At 38.0% G+C, this 25,652-nt stretch overlaps 1 protein-coding gene across 3 annotated transcripts in view; it reads left to right on the plus strand.

Annotated features, from left to right (window-relative positions):
• The window catches only part of DIAPH3 (diaphanous-related formin 3), a 727,649-nt gene that overhangs the window by 317,383 nt on the left and 384,614 nt on the right, over positions 1-25,652 (plus strand). For all 3 annotated transcript variants that reach the window (XM_006837594.1, XM_006837595.1, XM_006837596.1), the window contains one exon: positions 24,916-25,011. In XM_006837594.1, the coding sequence (XP_006837657.1) occupies positions 24,916-25,011 (96 nt within the window). The remainder of the gene's footprint in view (positions 1-24,915; positions 25,012-25,652) is intronic.

Consider the following 25,652-nt stretch of genomic DNA (forward strand, 5'->3'; position numbering starts at 1 on the left):
TTCCATTTTGGAAGAAGTGCAGCCAGAGTGCTCCTTGGAGGCCAAAATGGCCAAACGTCATCTCTCATACTTCAGACATATTTTCAGGAGGGACCAGTTGCTGGAGAAGGTCATCATGTTTGTAAGGGGGAGGGTCAGAGAAAAAGAGGAAGACCCTCCAAGGAGATGGATTGGCCAGGTGGCAACGTTGATGGACTCAAGCGTGGCAACAGTAGTGAGGTTGGCACAGGATCGGGCAGTGTTTCATTCTGCTGTGCATAGGTTCACTATGAGTTGATACCAACTCGATGGCACCTAACAACAACAACAACCGTAGGTCCGTGTTTCAAGCTCACCAGCTGCTGCTTGGAAACCCATTACAGGATCTCTGTTGTTCAGAATTGACTCGATGCCACTTAACAACAACAACAACAACAATAGGATATCATGAGAATATTTGTATTATATGTTGATTGTTGAGAATATGTTAGACTTCCTCATTTTATTACACAGCCACATTTTTTTAATATGTGAAGATTCTAAGCATTTAATCTTTTAGTCTTAACATTCTTGGAAAACAATTTATAATTGTTATACGAAATTTTCATTAACCCTGAGTTTTGAAGGAAATGGGATATAAATACCCATTTCTCTCTACTTCTTAGCACGGATTCCTACATCTATCCTGTAGATCAATATTCTTTTGCAAACTTGGGCCTTCATATCTTATAACCCAGCATCTTGATGCTCAAGGACTATTTCTCCATAGAGCTCTGTAATCCCTATTGTATTAACTACATTAGTCTTAGTGCTACTCTGGCCTTTTTCTGTCAGCGAGTGAAATTGGATATACAAATCATACTCCCTCAAGATTAGCCACTTCTCAATACAAAGCAGTTATCTGCCATCACAAGCAGGACTCGGGTTTGGGACACTGAGTCAATCATGAGAACTCGTGCAGCCAGCTGTCCACCCAGCCTTCATCTCACCAGACCATTAACAATAATATCAGGCATATGATGAAAGATACCATCCTAGTTCCTGGATATAATGCTGGACAAGACAGACATAAATCCTGCCTTCATACAATAAATATTCAGATGGAGAAGATGGAGACAAAAATAAGCACAGATTTTGCATGTGCCGTGAAAGAAATGAGCAAGGTATGATGATGGGATGCTGCTCCAAATAAGGATGTCGTGGTAGTCCTTTGAGATCCTGCTATTTACATGGAAATGCTAAGGGACATTGTAATTTTGCTGTCAAATATATTACAGTGAACGTTCTTATACATATAGTTTTTGTATGTTCATTAAATATTTGTTGCTTCTGCTTATAGCTGTACATAGGTTATAATCAAGTGATAGGATCTCCAGGTATAGGAAATTAAGCCCTTGTTATACTAGAAAAATGAGCAGGTGCATAGTTGTGATGAACAAAAATTCCTCAAAATCATGGCCCCCACTCCATGGCATAAAAAGTGTCCATTTTTGTGACGGCACTCGTAAGAGACAAAGCCAGATGTTTTACTGAGAGAACTTGTCTGCAGTGATGCATTGATCATGGGTACATGTTTAAACACATTTTGTGTGGAGTAAACTAGTGTATATATGAACTGGAATCCTAGCAGCAAGACTTTTATGACTTACCCTTGTAGCATGTGGAAAAGTACTCAGGTTGGAAAGCATTGGTAATCAAAGATCCATCAAAGGTTCAGTATGAGATGAGCATATTATGTGAAGAGGAGAATGGCAACAGTTGGCATTTGAGAACTGGACTGTTTAGAACTTAGAAGGAATTGTATGGACACAGGACCATTTAATACCCTGTTGCAATGCCTAGTAGTCTAGATCCTGCTAATGTAGATAAGGATGCTTTTTCTGCTTGTTGTTATTTTTGTTAGGTGCCAACGAGTTGGTAACAATTTATAGTGACCCTATGGGCTGCGAACTGCAAGGTCAACAGTTTGAAACTACTAGCTGTTCTGTGGGATAAAGATGAGGCTTTCTGCTCCTGTAAAGATTTACAGCCCTGAAAGCCCTGTACAGGGTCGCTATGCATTGGAACCAACTCCATGCACACAACAACAGTGGACAGCAGAACGAAAAACTGCCCGATCCTGGAACAACCTCACTATTATTGCCACACTTGAGTCTATCGATGCTGTTACCTGGTCATTCTATCTTGTTGGGGTCTTCCTCTTTTTCTTCCTCCACCCTACCAAACATGGTATCCTTCTACAGCAACTGGTCCCTCCTGACAATATGGCCGAAGTATGAGAGATGAAGTTTGGCCATCCTGGCCTCCAAGGAGCACTCTGGCTGCACTTCTTCCAACACAAATCTGTTTGTTGTTTTGGCAGCCCATGACGCTTTCAATATTCTCCTCCAACACCATAACTCAAATGTGTCAATTCTTTCAAAGACTTCCTTATTCACTGTCCAGCTTTTGCATGCATATGAGGTTATTGAAAATACCATGGCTTGGGTCAGACGCACCTTAGTCCTCAAGCTGACATCTTTGCTCTTCAAAAATTTTAAAAGGTCTTGTGCAGCAGATTTGCCAAATGCAATCCGTCATTTGATTTCTTGACTGCTGCTTCCACGAGTGTTGATAGTTGATACAAGAAGAATGAAGTCCTTGACAACTTCAATCTTTTCTCCATTGATAAGAATGTTGTTTATTGGTCCAGTGGTGAGGATTTTTGTTTTCTTTACAGCCATACCGAAGGCTGTTCTCTTTGATCTTCACCAGTAAATGTTTTAAGCTGCACTTTGGAAGAAATGTTGGGCATTCTACTGCTGTAAGATTACCAAAACCTATTATCACTGAATTGACTGAGCCATAATGACTCCAAATGTTACAGGGTAGAAGTGTAGCATAGCATTGTTTTGGCTATGATCTTTATGGAAATAAATTGCACAGCCTTTCTTTCATGGCACCAGTGGGTGGGTTTGAACCACCAATCTTTGGTTAGTCATTAAGTGTGAATTGTTTGTGCCACATAAGGCCCTTTTTATAAGATTGAAGCTGTTGAAAATCTTATGGATTACAGTTCTATTCTGCAATGCATGGGGTATGGACAGCGACAGATAGCAAGTGATTCAATGAATCTGTTTAAAAGAATATGGTGTACAGTTGAACTTGGAGAAACGTTCAAGGTTTATTGTTTCTTCAAACAATAAAATGATGCATAAAAGATATGACTAAAAAGAAAATAGCAAAAACTAAAACTTTCTATTCATGTACATAAATACATTTATCTACATCATTACACATACTTATATTTATATTATAAAAGGCTATCTATGGTAGCTTTTATTATCAGTAACTATTGTTATCAGTTATATTTGGTGATAATTTGCAGCTATGCTTGGAGAAGCTTCTATTTTTTTTAAAAAAACTGATCCAAGGATACATTGCTTAAAGTTCACAATATGTTCTGAAATCGGATGTTATGTAATTTGCACATTATGCTGATGGGAGTCTGCTTCCAGTCATCCTCCTCATTGTCGCTGCTTCTTCTGAGTTGGTGGAGGCAGGAAGAACCAATAGCAGCGCCGGCAATGATAGCAGCAGGCTCGAGGAAGCAAGTAGGGAGCAAGTGAAGTGTGTCCTGCCCACTGCTCTGCTCACCTGAGCCATAGGAGCAACCCACTGGTATTACCAACTGGCTGGAATCTGTAAAGCCATGGGGGGTGGTTGTGGTTGTGTGTTGTGGAGTCGGTTCCGAACACTAGTGATCCTTCATAGGGTTTCCGAGGCTGTAAATCTTTATGGAAGCAGAAAACCTCATCTTTCTCCCACTGAACACATGGTAGGTCTGAACTGCTGACCTTGTGGTTAGCAGCCTGACTCGTAACCACTATGCTACCAGCGCTCCTTGTAAAGTCATTAAGAGGAAATAATAAACACAAGGAAAGTTGCTTTCCTTTAAAACAGCAAAGCAATAAAAAACATTATATGAGATTATTGCTGTCTATAAGGTCGAATATATGAGGGGTCAGCAACAATGTCGTGGAAAAATTCCATTATCTTGTTGGAAGTTCCTGGTATGTGCAGTTGGGTATCTGAACAGACTTTAAGCAATGCATACTTCTAGTAATATATTGTTTGAATAGTTTTCACAATATTTTCATAATAACTTAATTTTTATTAGAGGACAAGTGTAATATTAGCTCGAATCGTTTATTTAGCTTTTTTTTGCATATTTTATGTGCTTTTGTTTAACTGACGTTTCTTTAGTCAGTGTAAATGAATCTTAAAAATTGTAGCATGACATGTGAGTCGTTTGTTTTATTTTTAAATAGTCAATGCTTAGAAGTGCCTTAGCTTTCCACACTGAAAGAAATTTTTGTCAAGTATATTATATAAACAAGGTTCCATTAATTCAGTAAACTCCATTCAGAAAGCAAAAGATTTGGTAGTTAATTATTCCAAATGGTGCTTCTGATCAAAAGGGACATCCATTTTTTTAATGAAGGAAATCTGTGTAATGGTTATCCTGAAGAATGTTCTCTCAAGTGTGAGGACAGAAGCAATTGATGAAGTAAAGAGTGCCATACATCTTCCTCTGGTTTCTAAGCATCTGCGAAGCTGAAAAAGCACTCTGAGTGTTCAAGTAACTAAGTAAGGGGGACTAAGTTGTTGTTAGGTTCTGTCAGGTTACTTACATCGAGCGACCCTATCTATGCACAGCAGAACGAAAATGCTGCCCTGCCCTGCACAATCCTCACCATTGGTATTACGTTGGAGTTCGTTGTTGCTGACCCTCCAGTTTAACCATGTATGATGTCTTTTTACAGCGACTGGTCCTTCCTGACAACGTATCCAAAGGATGAGAGACGAATTCTCACCAACTTTTTTTCTAAGGAGCATTCTGCTGTCCTTCTTCTAAGAGAGATTTGTTGGTCCCCTGGCATTCCATGGTACCTTCAATATTCTTTTGCAAAACCGTGATTCAAACGTATTGATTATTCTATGATCTTCTTTATTCATTGTCCAACTTCCATCTGCCTATGAGGCAATTGAAAATACTTGGGTCAGGTTTACCTTAGTCTTCAAACTGATGCCTTTGCTTTGAACACTTTTAGATTTGCTCTGGTAGCGTAGTGGTTATGAATCGGGCTGCAAACCTTAAGGTCAGCGGTTCAAAACTACCAGCCGCTCCACGGGAGAAAGATGAAGCTTTCTACTCCCGTAAGGATTTACACCCTCGGAAACCCTGTACAGGGTCGCTATGGGTCGGAACCGACTCGACGGCACTTAACAACAACAACAACAAATGTAATATGATGTTTGATGTCTTGATTTCTGCTTCCATGGACATTGATTGTGGATCCAAGCAAAATGAAACCTTTGGCAGCTTCAATCTTTTCTCCATTTACCATGATGTCGTTTATTGGTGCAGATTTTTATTTTCTTTACATTGAAGTGGAATCTATACTGATGGCTACAGTCTTTGGTCTTCGTCAGTATATATTTCAAGTTCTTTTCTTTTAGCAAGAAGCTTGTGTCATCTGCAAAAGGTTGTAGATGAGTCTTGCTGCCATACTGGTGCCACACTCACCTGTACATAATTCCTCTTCTCAGATTGTTTGCTTAGTATGTAGATTGACTAAGTAAAGTGAAGGATTATAACCATGACATACACCTTTTCTGGGGATACAATTTTTATTTGGTAACATGATATAAAGTAATATGTACATTGGGGAGGACGGTGAGTCTGTGAGATAAACACTGGACTGCAAACCACAAGGTCAGCAGTTTCAGCCCACGACCCGATCCTCGGGAGAAAGATGAGACTTTTTGCTTCTTAAAAGATAAATAGTTTTGAAAACCCTATACAGCGATGCTATGAGTCAGAATTGACTCAAAGACACTAACAACACAACAATAGATGGTGGTGGCTGTGTGCCGTGGAGTCGGTTCTGACTCATAGCTACTCTGTACAGGGTTTACGAGGCTGTAAATCTTTATGGGAGCAGAAAGTCTCATCTTTCTCCCATGGAACAGCTGGTAGTTTCGAACTGCTGACCTCGCACTTTGCAGCCTGATTCGTAACCACTATGCTACCAGAGCTCATGTATATACTGTGAGCAGGAAATGGCATTTCTTTGTTGTTCTCACCACCTTATTCCTTGAAATCAGAAATTATAGTACTTACTGCAGCTTATTTTTTTCTTTTTTCCCTAATATAGTAATTTCAGGGAATTTTAGATCCACTCTGAATTTTTCAGTCTATATTTTAAAAAGTCCAGTGGTCATATTGAAAATAATATGTCCACTGGCCCTTTTAACACTAGTACAACCCTTGTTTAATACTTCCAAAACAAGGCGCTTTCTCAGATGTGCTCACTATTTAAAATTGCATGCACCATTCTTGTTCTTCATAGCTTGTGCCATATTGCCAGTCACTGAGAACGAGTTCCAGGTAGGGAACTAGGCACAAATATCTCATATTCTGGCTTACCAGATCCAGTTTCGTCTTATGTTTCTCCCTATACTCCTTTATTACCCCCATCTGAGGGTGAAGGCAAATAACAAATCCTATATATGAGGGTGAGTGAAAAATTACTAGCACTTCTCTTATATTAAAATGACTGTCCACATCCATGGCTGAAAACAACATTGTGCGTGCATGTGAAACGATTCTGTTGAATAGATGAGTGACAATGGATATGTGACAAATCATTTGCCAATCAGCTATGACTCTGCCTAGGAAATAATCCATGACAGACTTGCTCTTTGAAAAGTTTGTGAGAGATGGATACTGAAGCAACTCTTGGAAGAGCACAAACTGAAGTGTTTGGACATCTGCAAACAAAATTTGGATTAATATTCAAAAGATGGTGAAAACTTCTTATGAAAAATAGTTACTGGTGATAAGACCTGGATTTAATCACCCTGAGCTTTAGAGTCAATGGCAGAATATGGAATGATGGAATGGAAACATTCTCAATCACTGACCAAGAAGAAGTTTAAAAGTCAATCATCAGCTGAAAAATTGATGATTACATTTTTCTGGGATTCTCAAGGACCAGTTTCAGAACACCGTATGGAAAAAGGTTCAATAATTAATAGTGCTCTTTACAGTGAAATGTTTACTGAAGAACTGAAGACAAAATTAGGATTAAATGCATATAACTGCTATCCAAGGGCATTGTGATATTTTGCATGTGTTCACATCAACACACCTTTGCCCACATTGTGGACACTCTGTAGAAACTTCATTTTGAAGTACTAAAGCATCCTCCCTATAAGCCTGATCCTGTTCCATCAAAGTTTTTCCTGTTTGGTCCTCTGAAAACAGCCCTTCGAGGATGAAGATTCACTTCTGCTGAAGAAATGAAAACAGCAGTACATTTGTAGCTCACAGCTCAGTCTAAAACATTTTTTAATAAAGAGATACAAAAGGCTATTGACAGATAGACAAAGTGTATTGAAAAGCAAGGAGATTGTGTTGAAAAATTAAGTATTCACCTTTTCTAAAAGTTTATTAAAGTATTGCAACCATAGAACGAATAATTTTCGACTCATCCTTGCATGTGTATGTGTGTGTGTGTGTATAGCAAATCCTGTATATATCAAGGGTTCTGTTGGGTCTGTTCCAAGTCAAGGTGGACCCTACATATGTCAGAGTAAAGTTGTGTTCTATAGGGTGTTCAGTGTTTGACTTTAGTTACGTGGGTTGCCACACCTTTCTTCCAAAGTACCTTGTCAGTGTGAACATGAGTAACTCACTCAGGTAGACCCACATTATATAAAAACCAAAACCAAACCCTCTGCCACTGAGTCCAATAGTTTCAATAGAAAGTGTCTCTTTTCTCCCTGAGATCTGCTCGTGGGTCTGAACAGCCCTTGCAATTAGGAGTCTAGTGCTTATCCTACAGTGCCTTATTTCATTTTAGACCTTACAAGTTCTCTATGGCCTAAGAAGACGTTTGTATCTTCCCTGTGTCTGAGACTCAGACTTACCTCTTACTCTCTATTTTTTTTTTTTTTTTTCTATTTATTGCTTATAGTAAGAACCTCTTTTTAATTTTGTATACTTAAAGGAAAGCTTTGTTATTATCTTAAAATTTTTTCCCCTGTTAAGTATGCAGTTCTTACAATTGATCACATAACTTTCAAGATTATTGTCTCTCTGTAGTTATTAACAAAAATCTAATGTTATGCTCAGTGCTGAGGAATGACGTCTTATTCTAAGCTTTATCTCCCTCCCCAGAGGAAATAAATGCCACTGGTCCTGAGAGGGAAAAAAAAAAATCAAGAAAGAAAGAGAAATCATCTATAGTCACCTGCTCCAATTATTATCTGGTCCTACTTTCTCTGCAGAGTAGAATGAATCTTAGTCATTCTGCTATTAGTTTCAGTCACTTCTCACATCATCACATTTGCAGTTTGCACTGATGGTCTAGATAGTCTCTTAATTACCACAATGAGCAAATTTCCTGAGTGGATTAAGTGGAAGATTGTGAATCTGTCCATTTGTCAGTTCCTTAGCCTCTGTCTTAGCATTGTTGGCAATGTAAATGGGTAAGTACTCAGTACTTGATCCAAAGATTAGATGTTCAAGTCCCCTCGGAAATATCTTGTAAGAATGGCCTGCTGATTTATTTGCAGAAGAATCCCCCAAATGTCCCAAACTCTGTGAAACACAGTTCTCTGACATACCTATGGAGTTCTTGTTAGTCAGAATCAGCTGAGCATCAACTGCTTTAACTTCTTGTCTTATTTTAGATTCATCATGCTTCAGATTTCTTCTCAGAAATACGAGTTCTTGTGTTTGTTTTTTTTTAATTAGATGATTTCCACTGTCCATACTAATTGGGGAAAATGGATTTGAAGCTTTCAGAAATTTCAATAATCATATGAAATGTGGATTTGTTGTTTCCACACCAAGTGAAATGTTCAAAAGGATCTGAATATGATTTCCTAAAACATTTGAAAGATTAGAAATTTTGACACGCACCAGAGAGTCCCAATTAATAGGTGTTCCTAGACTGTCAGAGGTGTTGTTCTGTTTAGTATTTAATGTTCTGTTCTGCCTTGGCTTGTTGGTATATGTCTTTTGAACATTAACTTTTACTGTCTGACATTTTCATGAAGACTTTAAACTAGAGATAGTTTTTAATTAGCTAGGTTAGAGAGTTTACAGTAAGGGGAATTTCAGTTCCTGTAAAATTTCTTTTTCACTAAGATGTTAATGCTTCTCTGTTCAAGTGACAGGTTGCCCAACATAATTGTGGAGCAATTGAGTTTAAAGTGAGATTTTTCTAATAAGATATAAGCCACTCCATTCCCATTAGTGAAAGGTTTCCTCCCTTCCCCCTCTGTAGAATGATTCCATTAAGTTCTGTTTTCTTCAGTTTTTAATGGCAGATTTGATCAGTATGATAAAGGTAAGCCTTTTTGTTGTTGTTATTGTTGGGGGCGATCAGATTGGGACACATTGGGAAATTATAAAAAGACTGTAAGTTCACTTTTAAAATTACATGCTTTTTATAAAACTGTATAAAAAGGAACATGTTGTGTTGTTGTTAAGTGCCATCGAGTCGGGTCCGACCCATAGCGACCCTGTACAGGGTTTCCGAGGGTGTAAATCTTTACGGGAGTAGAAAGCCTCATCTTTCTCCCGCGGAGCGGCTGGTAGTTTCGAACCGCTGACCTTAAGGTTCGCAGCCCGATTCGTAACCACTACGTCTTATTTATCTTAAATTCTTAGCTGATTTTGTTGGGGCTTGAAGATTATAAAGCGTCTAGGGATTCCTATAAAGAAAACAAAAATCCTTTCAATTGGCCCAATAAATACCATCATGATAAAGGGAGAACAGATTGAACTTGTCAAAGGCTTCATTTCACTTGGATCCTCAGTCAACATTCATGGAAGCAACAGTCAAGAAATCCGGGGATGTATTGCATTACAAAAATCTGCTACAAAAGACCTCTTGAAATTGTTCAAGAGCCAAGACATCAGTTTTGCCTGACCCAAGTCACAATATTTTCAGTTGCCTGATGTGCATGTGAATATTGGACAATAAATAAGGAAATACATATGAAAGCTGGACAGAGAATAAAGAAGACTGTAGAAGAATTGATGCATTTGAATTTAGGCATTGAAGAAGAATAGTGAAGGTACCATGGACTCCCAGGAGAACCACGAAATCTATCTTGGAGGAAGTACAGCCAGAATGCTGTTTCGAAGGATGGATGGCAAAACTTTGTCTCTCGTACTTTATTGCTGTCAGGAAGAATGAGTCCCTTCAGAGGTAACATCGTGTTTGGAAAAGTGGAGGGTCAGTGAAAAAGAGGAAGACCCCTAATGAGATGGACTGACAAGGTGGCTAAAAAACAATGGGCTCAAATGTAACGATGATTATGAGGATAGCGTAGGACTGAATATCATTCTGTTGTGCATAGGGTCACCAACTTGATGGCACCTAACAACAACAACAACAAAGGTTGAATTCTGTGTTGGCTCTACTTTTATATTTTCCCCCTTTTGCAATTCATAAGCGATATATACACATGTGCACATAGAGATAAACAACAAAGGAAAATAAAGGATCATTTTATTGTCAATTTGTCTTTTGTGTATTTGCTCCTAATAGAGCTTCTCACCTGTGGCTTGAGTAAGTGGTGGTGGTGGTTATGTACCGTGGAGTTGGTTCCGACTTATAGCAACCCTATATAATGTTTCTTAGACTGTAAATCTTTACAGAAGCAGAAAGCTTCATCTGTCTTCCGTGGAACAGCAGTAGTTTTGACCTGAGAAAAGAGTGGAAAGAGTTGCTAAGAGCTGTCTTCCATATAAAAGTCAACACTTGCATCCTCATTATGCATCTTTAATGATACAGTGGTTGACTTGGCTGAAAACTGGGTTGTGGCATTCAAGAAAATAGAAGCATGATTAGGTTCTTGAGATACTGTATTACCGAAGAATTAAATTTCTTTGAACAATTTGAAGATAATTGTTTGTGAATCAAGGGTGAAGAATACAAGAGGAATTTGTAGAAACATTATCTTTATTATGGGAGAAGTCAAACAAGGGTATATGTGTGAGGTGAATTGAGCAGGATATTAACTATCTCTGCACTAGACCTCAAGGTCGGTTTGAATTGCAATGTTGATGGTTCAAGCTCACCAGCCGCTTCTTAGAAACCCTATACAGGATTGCTATGGGTTAGAACTGACTCGACGATATTTAATATAACAACAACAGAAAAGTAGGATATTACCTTCTCCATATGTCTGCATATAGTTTCAAATTAAGGAGAGGGTCAGATCAGTTTTATTTTAAAAAAGAGAACACTTTAAAGTCCAACCTTGTGTAGTTAGTTTTCTTCTTTTTTTAACTCTTTAATAAGGAATAACATGAACCTTGTTTGTCCCCACATAATCTTTCCTTGTGATTGGAAAACTCGCATATTTGAGTTAGGTGGTGAAGTACGAAACATAGACCCAGAAGGTAAACCAGAAGTTTTATAGGGTTTATACAATAGGTGGTAAGTGATGGTGTGCCATGGAGTCAGTTTAGAGCCTCATCTTGCTTCCGTAGAGTGGCTGGTGGATTCAAACTGCTGATCTTGTGGTTAACAACCCAATACGTATGTAACCCACTGAGCCACCAGGGCTCCATACAACAGGGGATCTAGTTAAAAGCCAGACAGAGTACGTAGCTCTATTACTGTCAGTGCAGTCCTGGTGTGTAGCTTCAGGGTAATGCATAACATCAGTTTGAACCTCAAGGTAGGCAGTTCAAACTCATCAGCCATTCCTTGGAAAGACTAGACAGGGTTACTGTGAGTTAGAACTGAATTGATGGCACTTTACAACAAGAACAATTGCTATCAGTGGTTCAGATTTAAAAAGTGGTCTCAAGTTCAGATGCTCATGGGGACAAATATTAGCACAATCTTTGATGTCTAGAAAACAGATGAGGCAAATAATGGAGATCTAATTAGGTAGGCTAATTGGAAACCAGAATAATCTGAAATTCTGAGCAGGAGCATCCCAGAGCCCATAGGAATAAGGAATCAATAACTGAGAAATTGGGGAAATGACTTGAATTCCCAACTGAGCTATCAGAGACAGAAAACATAAAAGCAGAGTAATTCTTATCAGACAGGCTGGATAATATGAGTGTGCTTCAAAAAGCCTGTGGAAAAATAGAATTGAAAGATAAAGGATTTTTTTCATGAGTTTTTTGAAGCTCACTTGTAATGTTTGAGTTGAATTGAACAAATATGTACGTATCATCTCCACCTCTTCTTTCTCATCTGCACGTGTGTGTGTGTGTGCATACATGTACCCGTGATAAAGCATTTTCAATGAGTAGTACTAGACTTGTAGGTGGAAACAAGTCCATGGCTTTTAAGGGAGGAGTATGGTACCAGAGCATTAGTGTAGCACTGGTGTGGCACTGTAGAATCTGCATTGAACTGTGAACCACAAAGCCAGCAGTTCATACCCGCCAGTTGCTCCCCGAAAACCCTGTATAGAATCGCTGTGAGTTGGAGATGGCACTTAACAGCAACAACAGTATCGTACCAGAACTTCAAGTTTGTAATCCTAAAGTAAATGTTAATATAAAATTGGTGTTGGCATTTTACTCTCTGATTATTAGTTTATTTACACAAATACTAGATCCAAAAGAACACGAGAATGCTTTCATAGGATGCACATAAGTTCAAAATAAAATTCTACTCCTTTACTTTTATTTATCTATAAGTAAAGTTATTTCTCAGTATTTTGTAATAATTGGCATTTTATGTATGATCACATTTCTTCTATCAAGTTTTGGGTAATTCCTAGCCATTCTGATAAGGCTCTGGGTTGTTTACCCGACTCCCTGATACATGGGGGTGGTCTGCTCTTTACTATTTAATAAGGCATAGCTTTTTATCTGTTAGTTAATATAATTTATTGTTACTTTTTCTATTCTCAAGTTATTTAGCAGTATGTGTACAAAAACTAATAAGTTGGCTTATTAAGTCTTTTAATTCTATATTATTTTAGATATCTTGAATTACCTGTATCCTCATTTGGACTTAATCCTACTTTGAAATTAGCAGTGTATGCTGAGTTCTCATTTTTTATAATAGGTTTCCCCTCGCCCTCTTTAGTACCATTTCTTGTGTATGCATTAGGATGTCATGTATTAACTTTTAGAATCTGCTTTGTAATTTCTATGAGCAAAGGTGTATATATAGTTTCTATTACTTCCACAGGATCTAGCGGAAAGGTTACCCTGGAAAAACAACAGTAAAACAAACAAACAAACAAACAAACAAAATATAGTGCATATGTTATTCCAAGATTGGGAAACACCAACAGTGAATACCAATTCTTAAGAGACATGTGCAATCCTTAAGGGGTTCTCAAAATGGGGAGTTATGAGGATACATAAGAAAAACTTAGGAATTTTACTATGAGAAGTTTTGATGAAGTAAGACAAAAAGTCTTATGAGAATAGGATTTATTTTTTTTTCTTTTGTTTTTTTTTTCCCCCTTTTTTTGTGGATTCCTTTTACTTTCCTTTCTTAGACCCCCAGTCTATTCAATCAGTGTTCATCTCAGTCTTTAAATAATATTGTTAAAATAATTGATACTAAGATATGCAAGATAAAAAAGACTTAACCTTCTTAGGGTTAATTTCCTCCCCAGTGTGCAACTTGTAAGTTAAAGAAATTGCTGGGTATGTGAATTTAAAGACGCTGATATTATCTTTTGTCTGAGTACTGTTTTTCCAGCTATTTATGTCTTTGGTTGTGAAATCCAATCAAAACCCAACCAGCTGAAATTTGTTGATTCCAGCCCATGTGTTACAGAACAGAACTGTGCAATGCTGTAGGTTAATGCACCAGACTGCAAAGCTGTTTGTACTGCAAGGTCGGCAGTTCAAGCTCATCAGCTGCTCTGTGGAAAACTCTCTACAGGGTCGCTATGGGTCGGAACCGACTCGATGGCATTAACAACAAACCTGACCTTTCTTCTGTGGTGCCAGTAAGTGGGCTTGGACACCTGTTCTTTAAATTAGTTTTTGTTGTTATTTAGTGCTATAGAAATGTTTCTACTCATATCGGTCCTGTATAGGGTTTCCTAGGAGTGGCTGGATGAGTTTGAACAGCCGACCTGCAGTTCAAACCAACCTTGCAATCCAGTGCATTACCCAAAGCGCCACACCAGGACTCCAAAGGGAAGTTTTTGTTAAGTACCATCGAGTTAGTTCCAACTCATGTTGTTGTTTTTAGGTGCCATCAAGTTGGTACCGACCCACAACTACCCTATGCACAACAGAATGAAACTCTGTCCTATCCTGGGCTAACCTCACAATTGTTGCCAAGCTTGAGCCCACTTTGCTAATCCACCTTTCTGGGAGGTCTTCCTCTTTTTCTGTGACCCTGTACCTTACCAAATGTGATATCCTTCTCCAGGGACTGGTCCCTCCTGACAATATGTATGAAATATGTCAATTATATGCTAGTGTCTTAGTCAACCTAAGACACTAGCATATAAATTACACAATGTCCACCAATCCTTCCAGTCTTTTAATTTATAAACTGTGCCTCAGGGTTCTATGCATGTTCACTTTGAAAATTCTGACTAACACAATAGTTAAGAATACTTCATACACCATTGTTGTTATTAGGTGCCATCGAGTTGGTACCGACTCATAGCAACCCTTTCACAATAGAATGAAACACTGCCCGGTCCTGAGCCAACTTCACAATTTTTGCCACGTTTGATTGAGCCCACTGATCCTGCCACTTTGCCAGTCCATCTAGTTGGAGGTCTTCCTCTTTTTCCGTGACCAATATGTCCGAAGTATGAGAGATGAAGTTTGGCCATCTTGGCCTCCAAGGGGCACTCTTGCTGCACTTCTTTCAACACAGATCTGTTGGTTCTTTTGGCAGCCCATGGCACTTTCAATATTGTCCTCCAACACACCATAACTCAAAAACATCTATTCTTCTATGGTCTTCCTTATTCACTGTCCAGTTTTCGCATGCATATGAGGTTATTGAAAATACCATGGCTTGGGTCAGGCACACTTTAGTCCTCAAGCTGACGACTCATAGTGACCCTATATAGACCACCAACCTTATGTTTCAGCCTGACCTTGTGGTCCTGTGCTTTTATCCCACAGCATCACACCAGTTGTTGTTGTTGTTGTTAGGTGCCATTGAGTCGGTACCGACTCACAGCGACCTTATGCACAGCAGAACGAAACACTGAATGATCCTGGGCCAACCTCACTACTGTTGCCTCGCTTGAGTCCATCCACCAGTTGTTGTTGTCAGGTGCCATCGAGTCGGAACCGACCTATAGTGACCCCAATGCACAGCAGAATGAAACAATGTCCGATCCTGGGCCAACCTCACTACCGCTGCCACACTTGATGCCATCAATGATGCCACCTGGCTGATCCATCTCGTTGGTGGTCTTCCTCTTTTTCTCTGACCCTCCACCTTACCCAGCATGACATCCTTCTCCACCGACTGTTCCCTCCAGACAATGTGTCCAAAGTAGGAGAGACGAAGCTTAGCCATCTTGGCATCCAAGGAGCACTCTGGTTACACTTCTTCCAAAACAGATCTATTGGTTCTTTTGGCAGTCCATGGCACTTTCAGTATTCTCCAACACCACAACTCAAAGGCATCAGTTCTTCTACAGTCTTCCCTATTCCCTGTCCAGCTTTCACATCCATATGAGGTTATTGAAAATACCATGGCTTGGGTCAGGCGCACCTTAGTCCTCAAGCTGACATCTCTGCTGCTCTTTAGTACTTTAAAAAGTTCCTGTGCAGCAGATTTGCCCAATGCAATACGTCATCTGATCTCTTGACTGCTGCTTCTGTGAGTGTTGACATGTGATCCAAGAAGACTGAAGTCCTTGAAAACTTCAATCACTTCTCCATTGATAAGAATGCTGTTTATTGGTCCAGTGGTGAGGATTTTTGTTTTCTTAACATTGAGATGTAATCCATATCGAAGGCTGTGCTCTGTGATCTTCATAAGTATATGTTTCAAGTCCTCTTCACTTTCAGCAAGCAAGGTTGTATCATCAGCATATCGCAGATTGTTAATGAGTCTTCCACAAATCCTGATGCCATGTTTTTCTTCAGAGAACCCAGCTTCTCGTATTATTTGCTCAGTCAAGCTCAAATCATTTATGTTACCTAGAAAGCTGTTTTGATATATTGGAAACTCAAGAGAGTGTTCTTTTTGCTTTGTAAAGGTAATGTTTTTGAAATAGGCAATGTTGCTAATTTTTATGATTTTGAAGATCTTTCGAGATCAAGCTGCTTTCTGAAATTTTTTGATCTACTTGTTGTTTAGTATAGGAATAAAGAGATGCGAAACTACATTCTTTTAGGTCTGCTTTGTAGACATCATTTTCATTTTGAGGTGTTTATTTTGATGTTTTATGGAATATATTTCCAGTGCCTTAAGAATATAGTGATTTGAAAAGAGATCCTGGTATTTCCTTAGCTGTTGTTGTTAAGCACCATCATGTAGGTTTGGCTCATAGCAACTCTACATAGGGTTTCAGAGGAGTGGCTGGTGAGTTTGAACTGCCACCCTTGAGGCTCAAACTGACCTTGCATTTCAGTGCTTATCCTTCAGTGCCACAACAGGATTTGTTAAATAAGAAAATCTTTTTTCCTACCTATGTTGGACTTGACTGTGTGGAGAAAAACCCTCAAGACTTGTTTCATGACGTTGTCTACTAAAATTGAAGGGCACAAAAGAGAAATAGGAGTTTCTTTGTACACTTGATGACTGCTGAGTTGAAATAATCTATTCCACACAATTGTATCTAGTGTTTGAGCCACTCTTCCTATATGTTGTATAGCCAAGGATCAGCAACCAAACATCTTTTTGTGAGTAAATATTCTGATTAGTTATGTTTCTCCTCTTGATTATTTTCTATGTACTTAGATACATAACCATTTATTTATATGCCTGGAAGTATTAAAACTGGATTTGACAGATCAGTTAGGACTAAAGCTATTTATACAATTATGGCTTTCAATATCAAAGTGTTTCCTTTGATATTTTGCCAAGATTATATTGCCAAATTTAAAAAAAAAAATTCATTGCTATTTTCCCCCCCTTATGTCTTACATGTCTTCTGCCATCAAGCTGTCTAAGCCTTTGAAACTATATTGTCTCACATGCACCAATACTGTTAATTCTCAGAATTCTGTTTTCCTTTTTTATGTTCTAAAATTCGAATCCTTAGACTCCAAGTGAATTCCTGTCACAGTATGCAGTTGTATTAGGAGCTCCATCCAGTGTTGTCCAACATTTTAGAGGTAGTGATGGGAGAATTCTTGGCTTTCCCTTTGGAATTATAGCTTTTTCCATAATTTAAAATCCTATTCATTGTGCTTAAGAGACCAAGCATTTCTCTTCCCTTTCCCAGGCCCTTTAAGTTCCCCACTCCATTTCCCAGTGAAATTGTGCACCAGTACAAAAACTGGATCAATTTTAAAGGGCGCCTTGTAGAGTTATTTTCTTATGTGTTGAATTGCAATCTGCTTTCATACAGATTCCCTCCCAGGAGGCCTGCGGTGTTGGGGATGGTGCCCTGGTTTAGAATTTCATCACAACCAAGCTCTTAGTGTGGCCTTAGTCAAGTAGCTTGTTTTCTCTCTGTCAGGTCTTCCATGTCTATTCACTCAGAGGGTTCAACTCCATAATAACAGGCTGTTCTGCCTCTAAAATTTGGATCCCTTGCATTTTTAATAGTTTATTAACTTCTTAGAACCTCAATACTTAGAAAACAGGGAAGAAGAAGAACTACAGTTATTCGTATCTCTAGTTCATAGATGTCTCCCACTCCTACCCCATCCCAATTAAAGGTTGTATCCTACCTTCTCTGTTTTCCTATAGTCTAGTTGAACTGACTGGCTTTTCTCTGTTTCATTGAGAATAATTATTTAATTGTTTTCTTTTGTCCTTTCATAGTTAATGTAGAAACCATCTAAGGAGCAAAAGGTAATTTATGTTAAACAGATTCATAACATAAAATTTGATAATATTTTTGTTAAGTGAATACCAGAATACAATTTTAAAATGTTTAATATATTTTTTTAAATGTGCTGGTATGTGCACAAATGGAGTTGAGGTCAGTGTCTGACCTCTTGCTTCACCCCAGCTGGAAGGAGAATCAAAGTCATGACCAACTCAAGGCCAATTCCTATGAGGCTGAGGCCAGACATGCCTCCACTCCCCAACCTTCCATGCCATTTTTTGATACCAACTCTCTGCATCTCCATTTGGTTTGATACTTCATTGCAATGGTTACACAGAATTCACAGTCCATATTCATGATTATGGAAGTCCTGGTGTGGTGCTGTGGGTTAATACGTCAGACTGCAAAGCCGCTTGAACTGCAAGGTTGGGAGTTTAAGCTCACCAGCTGCTCCTCGAAATCCCTATACAGGGTTGCTATGGGTCGGAACTGACTAGACAGCCTTTAACAACAACAACATTCACGATTATGAGCTTTCTTAAGGAAGTTTGCAGTTTCAGGATTAGAAATGCTCTGGGCACAGTTATTCTAGTCATTGTAGCATCTTCTTTGCTGTGTCTGCAGATTGGACTCTGTCTGGTCCTTGACTCTTTGACCTGGCCTTGCCCTGAACCACCAGTGTTCCAAAAATTCTTCTAGCACTGCTGTAGATGCCCAAAGGGCATTCTACCACACTCAGCTTTATCTCCTTGGGCCAGTAAACGTAATTCTCCAATTAAGTGCCTGGAGGCACACCCCTTTGCAAGAGGGCCTCCTGTCTGAAGGCACTCAGCTTCATTTGTTCCAGGGCCTGGGTAGTTCACTGCTCTATCTTGTGCTCTGGCTCTTGGTTCTGCTGCTGCTACTCCTCTGCCACCCTTCTGCTGCTCCTCTAATGTCACAGCTTTCTGCTCCTTGATCAAAGAGGTTCAGTACACAGGGATCTCAGGGTCCAAAGGACATGCTCCACTCCTGGTTCTTTTTCCTTGAGTCCATATTAAAAGAGTGACATGGTCCATTTCTGATTCTGAGATAGTGCATTTTATACCTATGTTAGAATTCCAAGTTTTTACAATCACAGTTAGCCCTCTTATCAGTCACTCATAATAAAATTATATAATCCTACCACCCTTTCCGCCCATCTTCTTCCATCAGGAAAATGTTGTTTGGTGGGAGTTGGCAAAGACAATGTGTAGAAGTGGCATAGTAAATAATTCACTGTACCACAGCACGAAATATATTTAACCAGGGAGTACCAACAAAAGTAGAATGAGCAGTTATTTTAGCAACATATCCATAATGTTTACTTATTTTAAAATATTCAATTGTAGGGAAAGATAACTTCTGTTATTTATTACCTTTTGTACCGCTAATAATTACTTGTACATTTAGAACTGCATATTGTAAGGTTTTCTTGTTTAGCAATAATGATATTACTATAACATTTATATGGAATCTTACTTCTATAAAAAGAAAAAAAAGTCATATTTTAATTCAATCTGATTTGCACATGATGGAAAATGAACTGGAATAGATACATTAACTGTGATTTTTAATGGATAATTTAGTATGAAAGAAAAAAAAATGAAATGAGATTCTTTATATAATTTTGCTGCTAATTTTGAAAATTTGAAAATAGAAAAAGAGTAAAGAGAAAATGTAATTTAAAAAGACTTTTTCAGGTCATGGCCCCAGAAACCAAGAGAGTTTTGTCATCTTTGACTTCTTTATAACATAAAACCCTTATAAAATGTGGCATATGTTGTGTTAGTGATCAGAACCATTTTTGAACCATATTAATCTTCTCTGTCTAAAAAAAATAAATGAAGCTTTCCACAGCATCTCTAGAAAGGGAGATTAAACACAGACCTCTAATGGCCAAAGGAAAAAAAAAAAAAAAGCTATATCACCAGTATAGTTATCACTGATAGTCTGGTTTTATGATTCAAAGTGTGACCTAATGCATGAGAAAATCTAGTCTTTTAGAGAAAGTCTATTTTGTACTTGCTGTAGAAGTGGTAACCACCAGTGGACATGATTCTACTGTTTTCTGCTGACTTGTAGTGCTGCAGTTTGCTCCTTTATCTCTTTCACTGTGCCTGATGGGTGGGGGTGGGAGGTGGGGGAGGAAGCAGTGTTATTGTTAAGTGTAATTGAGTTGATTTAAATTCATAATGACCCTGGTATAGGGTTTCTAGAAGTAACTAGTGGGTTTTAACCACCTACCTTTGGATTAGTTATTGTTTTTAAGTGCCTTCCAGTAGATTCCGACCCATAACAATCTTGTATAGGGTTTCCAAGGAGCAGCTGGTGAGCTTGAACCACTGACCTTGCTGTTCAAACAGCTTTGCAGTCTGACGCATTAGCCCACAGTGCGTTTATCCTACAGTGCCACACCAGGACTCATGTGAGGGTTATATGGAAGTAATTATTATATTATTTCATTTTTATGTCTGGAGTTAGAGAGCCAGTGGCCTCGAGTTATAGAGGAGGAAACAAAGTCAAAATGAAATTCTGTGTCTGCCATGTGGTAGGGTTGAGATTCTGAAACATCTAATCAATATTCCCAACCTGAATGCCCTGTGTATTTCACTGAGATATTCTCAGGGCGGGTAACGGAATTAGTATTTTGTGTAAAAAAACCTTCATTCTTTATTCTTGTTGTTGTTAAGTGCCATCGAGTTGTTTTCAACTCATAGCGACCTTGCATAGGGTTTCCGAGGAGCAGCTGGTGGGTTTGAACTGCCAGGCTTGAAATTAGTTGTTGTTGTTCTTAAGTGCTGTTGAGTCATTTCCTACTCATAGTTGACCCTATGTAGGGTTTCTGAGGAGCAGCTGGTAGATTGAACTGCTGACCTTGTGTTTCACAGTCCAGTGCTGATCCACAGTGCTACACCAGAAGCCCTTGAAGTCAGTAGTCCAGTGCTTATCTTACATACAGCACCACACTCAGTTGTTGTTGTTGCTAAGCGCTGTCCAGTCAGTTGTGACTCATAGTGATCCTGTACAGGGTTCCTGAGGAGCTGGGAGGTTCATAAGTGTCTGCACACAAACAGCAGAGATTATATATTCAGCACTTATATATTCAAGGCCTATTACTGGTACAGAAGGAGCCCTGGTAGCACCACAGGATAAACACTGAACTGCTAACAACAAGTTTAGCTGTTCAAATCCACCATCCAGAAGAAAGATGAGACTTTCTGCTCCCATAACGATTTGCAGCCTTGAAAATGCTATCCAGGGTCACTGGGTTCACATTTCACTCCAAGACAATGAGTTTTGTTTGGGCATTAATATTGGTGCTGATGATACAGTGGTACACAAACAAAGTTCTTGCCTCCAAGGTACTTGTTTTTTAATGAAGGAGGATACACAATATCAAATTTATGATAGGTGAGGGATAAGTGTTTTGGAAGAAGCAAAAAAAGCCAGAACAATGATCATAAGGAATACTTGGGAAGATGTGGGTTTGCTATTCTATAAAAGACTATCTGGGAAGGTTTTTAAAAGTAAGGTTTCAAAGGATTGGTCTGTTATACAATGAAAAGATGGGAGACTAGTGTTCCAACAGAAAAAAATAAAGGTGGTAATGGCTGGAAAAGGAGGAAGGAGCCCTGGTGTCTCAGTGGCTAAGTGCTCAGTTGTTTACCGAGAAGTTGCTATGTGTTAGAATCAGCTTGAAGGCCCACAACAACTAGAGTAGCCAGGAAGGTGGTGAAGAATGCTTGAATGTGATGTATAATTTCACGTTACAATGACAAGATTTGCTGGTGGATTGGATGTACGTGTGAAGAAAATACTAGAAACAAAGATGACTTCAAGATTTTTTACTTGAATAATTGGAATAAAAGCATTGTTTTCATTCTATGAGATGAGGAAAATTTCTGGAAGAAGAATAAATATGGACATGGTACAGTTTATATACCAGAAGTCTGGTTTTGGATAGATGAAGCTCAAGATGACTATTAGACACCCAAATAGAGATATTGAGAATAGGCAGTTGGATATATATGTATTCAGGAAAAAGACCTCGCTGAACCAACAATTAATCTATTTCCATAACTGTCACTTTTCTCCATTCTTGTAGTTTCTGCTCTACATGGAGACACCAGTTATTTTCATTTGGATTATTTTAACTCTCTTCAGTTTTACCCTTCTTCCACTTTTGCTGTTCTTCAATCCCCACTTAACAACATAGCCAGAGTTTTTCAATCCACACTTAACACCATAGCCAAGTCATTTCTGGTACTTATTTCTGCCTAATGTTTTCGCGGGAGAAAGATGAGGCTTTCTACTCCTGTAAAGATTTACACCCTCGGAAACCCTATACAGGGTCGCTATGGGTCGGAACCGACTCGACAGCACTTAACAACAACAATATTTTCTACACTTACTAGCCTAATTTCGCTGTATGTCCACTAATTTTTCTTATCTTCAGACCTTCAAACACGACCCTGCCATTATTTGTGTATTTTCTTTATCCCTGAAATCTTGTCATCTGGCTAACTCTTATTAATTTTCAAGCTTTAGTTTAAGTCATTCATTCCAAGGAAATTTTGTCCCTGACAAGTATGTGTCAAAGAGCTCCTTTTAATACCTTCATGGTACTCTGGTAGCATAGTGGTTACTAATCGGGCTGTGAACCTCAAGGTCCGCAGTTCGAAACTACCAGCTGTTCCATGAGAGAAAGATGAGGCGTTCTGCTCCCATAAAGATTTACAGCCTCGGAAACCCTGTACAGGTTCACTATGAGTTGGAACTGACTCCACAGCACATAACCACCACCACCATGGTACTTATCACACCATCGCTGGTTAACTATGTATTTACTTGCCATTTCCTGTACAGTCACATCAATTGTACCCTAATTTCTCTGAGACCAGGGACATCTTTCTTGTCTGTCATTGTATCCACATTGCCATGCACAGTCTGTTGCCTTTTGTTAGCACATAATATATATCCCTTATTTGAATAAAAAGACAAATTAAAAAGTGACTGATTATAACATTTAGTAATGTTTTTATATTCCACTAGTTGCAATGGAGTCCTGGTATGGCGCTGTGGGTTAATGCATCAGACTGCAAAACCATTTGAACTGCAAGGCCGGTGGTTCAAGCTCACCAGCTGCTCCTTGGAAATCCTATACATGGTCGCTATGGGTTGGAATCGACTCGACAGCAGTTAAAAACAACACGTTGCAATGGGTGTTGGGGAAATACAATGAGCTAATTAATCATCTCCTCCCCATCAACAATACCTAGGAGTATTATTAAAATGTCCTTAGGACAACACTAACAAATATATGCAGGTCTTCTATGAAGATAGTTGTGTTAACTCGAACTATAGACACATGTCATGTTTGTGATTGGGAAGTTTCAAAGTTGTCAAGATGTCAAGGCTCCTTGAATCTATTTGCAAAATGTCATTCTATTCAAATTGAGTTCTAATGGATTTTCTTTTTAGAACTATTGAAGTATTCTAAGTTTCAAAGTGAAAAATGAACAATTGAAAAAAGCTAAGCAAATTTGGAAAAAAAAAAAGATGGAAAATAAATAATTTGAATAGCCAATTAACAAAACATACTAAAAAATTGTATGATACTTAAGATAATAATAGCCTAAGGGTATTAGACAGAACAATGGAACAGGATTAGAAATTTAGAAACACTGAACTAAGTGTATTTAGATACTAATTATAGGATATAAGTGTAATTTAATATAAGTTGAGAAAGATAGTTGATTATTCTTAAAATGGTACAGAATTAATTATTTTGAAAAATATATGATTTGGTCCTTACATCATAGTGTATATGCCTGCCAAAATTCTTCTGTAATGAAGCAGTAATTTAAAAGGAAATAGTAAATGAAATTGAATAGAATGTAGGTAAATATCTGACTTTTCTTTCTGATAAAAACAATAATGTTCTCTTTTAGATCTGAAGAGTTTCTAACCAGTTATTAATTTTGTTTGGTTTTAAAGATTATGTTTCTCCAGTGTTCATGATTCATTTGTGGATATTACCTAAATGCTTTGCCCCATTGTTCTTTTTCCCCTATTAAGATCCTAATTTTTTTTACATGACTGGCTAGTTAGTCTGATCAAGTCATGCACATCAGACACACACAGATGTTGGCAAATTAGAGCTATTTTAATTACTCACAGAAAGCACACATTATAACTAATTCCATGATTCATGGTCTCCCCTCCACCAAAATTGTCTGTCTCTGAGGTGATGGAAAATGTGTGTGTATGCCCCACTTTGTAACATAAGTGAGGGCCCTGTACAGTTCTTTGATGAATTCTTCTCAATCCAAAACTGTCTAGACATGATAGAAACTCTTCTGTGCTTGCCCTGTGATGTTCAATAGGCAAAAACCAGAGGGTCTTTCCCACCCAGTTTTATATTCCAACAAATATAAAGAGCAATATAGATTTTTCCCACTTGATCCCCTGAGCAGGGGCTGGTTAGCTATTAGGGAACCAGCATGGAATTATATCTTTTTAGTCCTGCTGTTGATTTAGACAAACCTTTAGGTTTCGGGCAGAGAAATGATGAAGTGGAAGGATCAGGGAAGACCATAGTCATGGTACCAGCCCAAAAGACTGCCATTTTCTCAATACCTGATCCTTATTCCCAATGTTGTTACTGGTTTCCATAGTGCTGTGTATCATACCAATTTTCTTGTTTACTTTTAAATCTTTATTTTCAGATTTGTTGTTTTTTTTCCCCCTTCTTAATAGCATTAGAACCACCATTGTCCATCTGAAGTAGCTTATGTCTTGTAATATTGAAAATTTCATTGTCGATTTTTAATTTTTTAATATTCTTTGATGGTACAAAGTTCACTCCCTGCCCCTTGATAATTCAATGCTGTACTGTTTCTGACATGACTCTACCCTTGCTCTTAACAGAGAGAAGAGAAGAGGATGGTTTTGAAGAGAAAAAAGCCAATAAGAAAAAAATTAAAGAACTTAAATTTCTAGATTCTAAAGTTGCCCAGAACCTTTGTAAGTATCATATTTTCATACTGTTAAATTATTGAAACACACTAGATCGAGATGGTTTCCTTAAATTATTTAATTTTGTATACAAGTTATTTTTATTTTGTGGTACTTGAATTTTTTCCTATTACTATTTGCATAATAAATTCAAAGACAGTTATTTCTTTGAGGAAAGTTATGGGATTAAATTCTTTAGATGATTAATAAAAATTAGATGATAAAATATGAAATGAATTTAGGATGAAATTAAATATATCTTTTTCAAAAATATATCTTAAGTGAAAACAGAACTTTAAAGTTTAAAGTATAAAAATAAAGAATTAAGAACTTCAGATGATGACATCATATTTTGTAAAATGGGTTATGGATTATATATTTATATTTTATACTCTGAATCTATTATTTATGGTAGTTGTTCTCACAGTGAAGACTGGAATATTAATAGAAATAACCATTATGGAGAAAGTGAGTTCCATTAGCCCATTTGAGCAATTCAAAACCTTACATCAGAAGTGCTGATTAGAAATATTTTTAATTACTATTACAAAAGGTAAGTAGTGTTGAATTATCTTCATGAGTAAATTTTTGTGGGAGCAGGCAAATAATGTTGCTCCTAATTGCACATAAAGATAGTTGTGTTGGGGCTG

This window comes from Chrysochloris asiatica, unplaced genomic scaffold (assembly GCF_000296735.1).
Source record: "Chrysochloris asiatica unplaced genomic scaffold, ChrAsi1.0 scaffold00022, whole genome shotgun sequence".
Lineage (NCBI taxonomy): Eukaryota > Metazoa > Chordata > Mammalia > Afrosoricida > Chrysochloridae > Chrysochloris > Chrysochloris asiatica.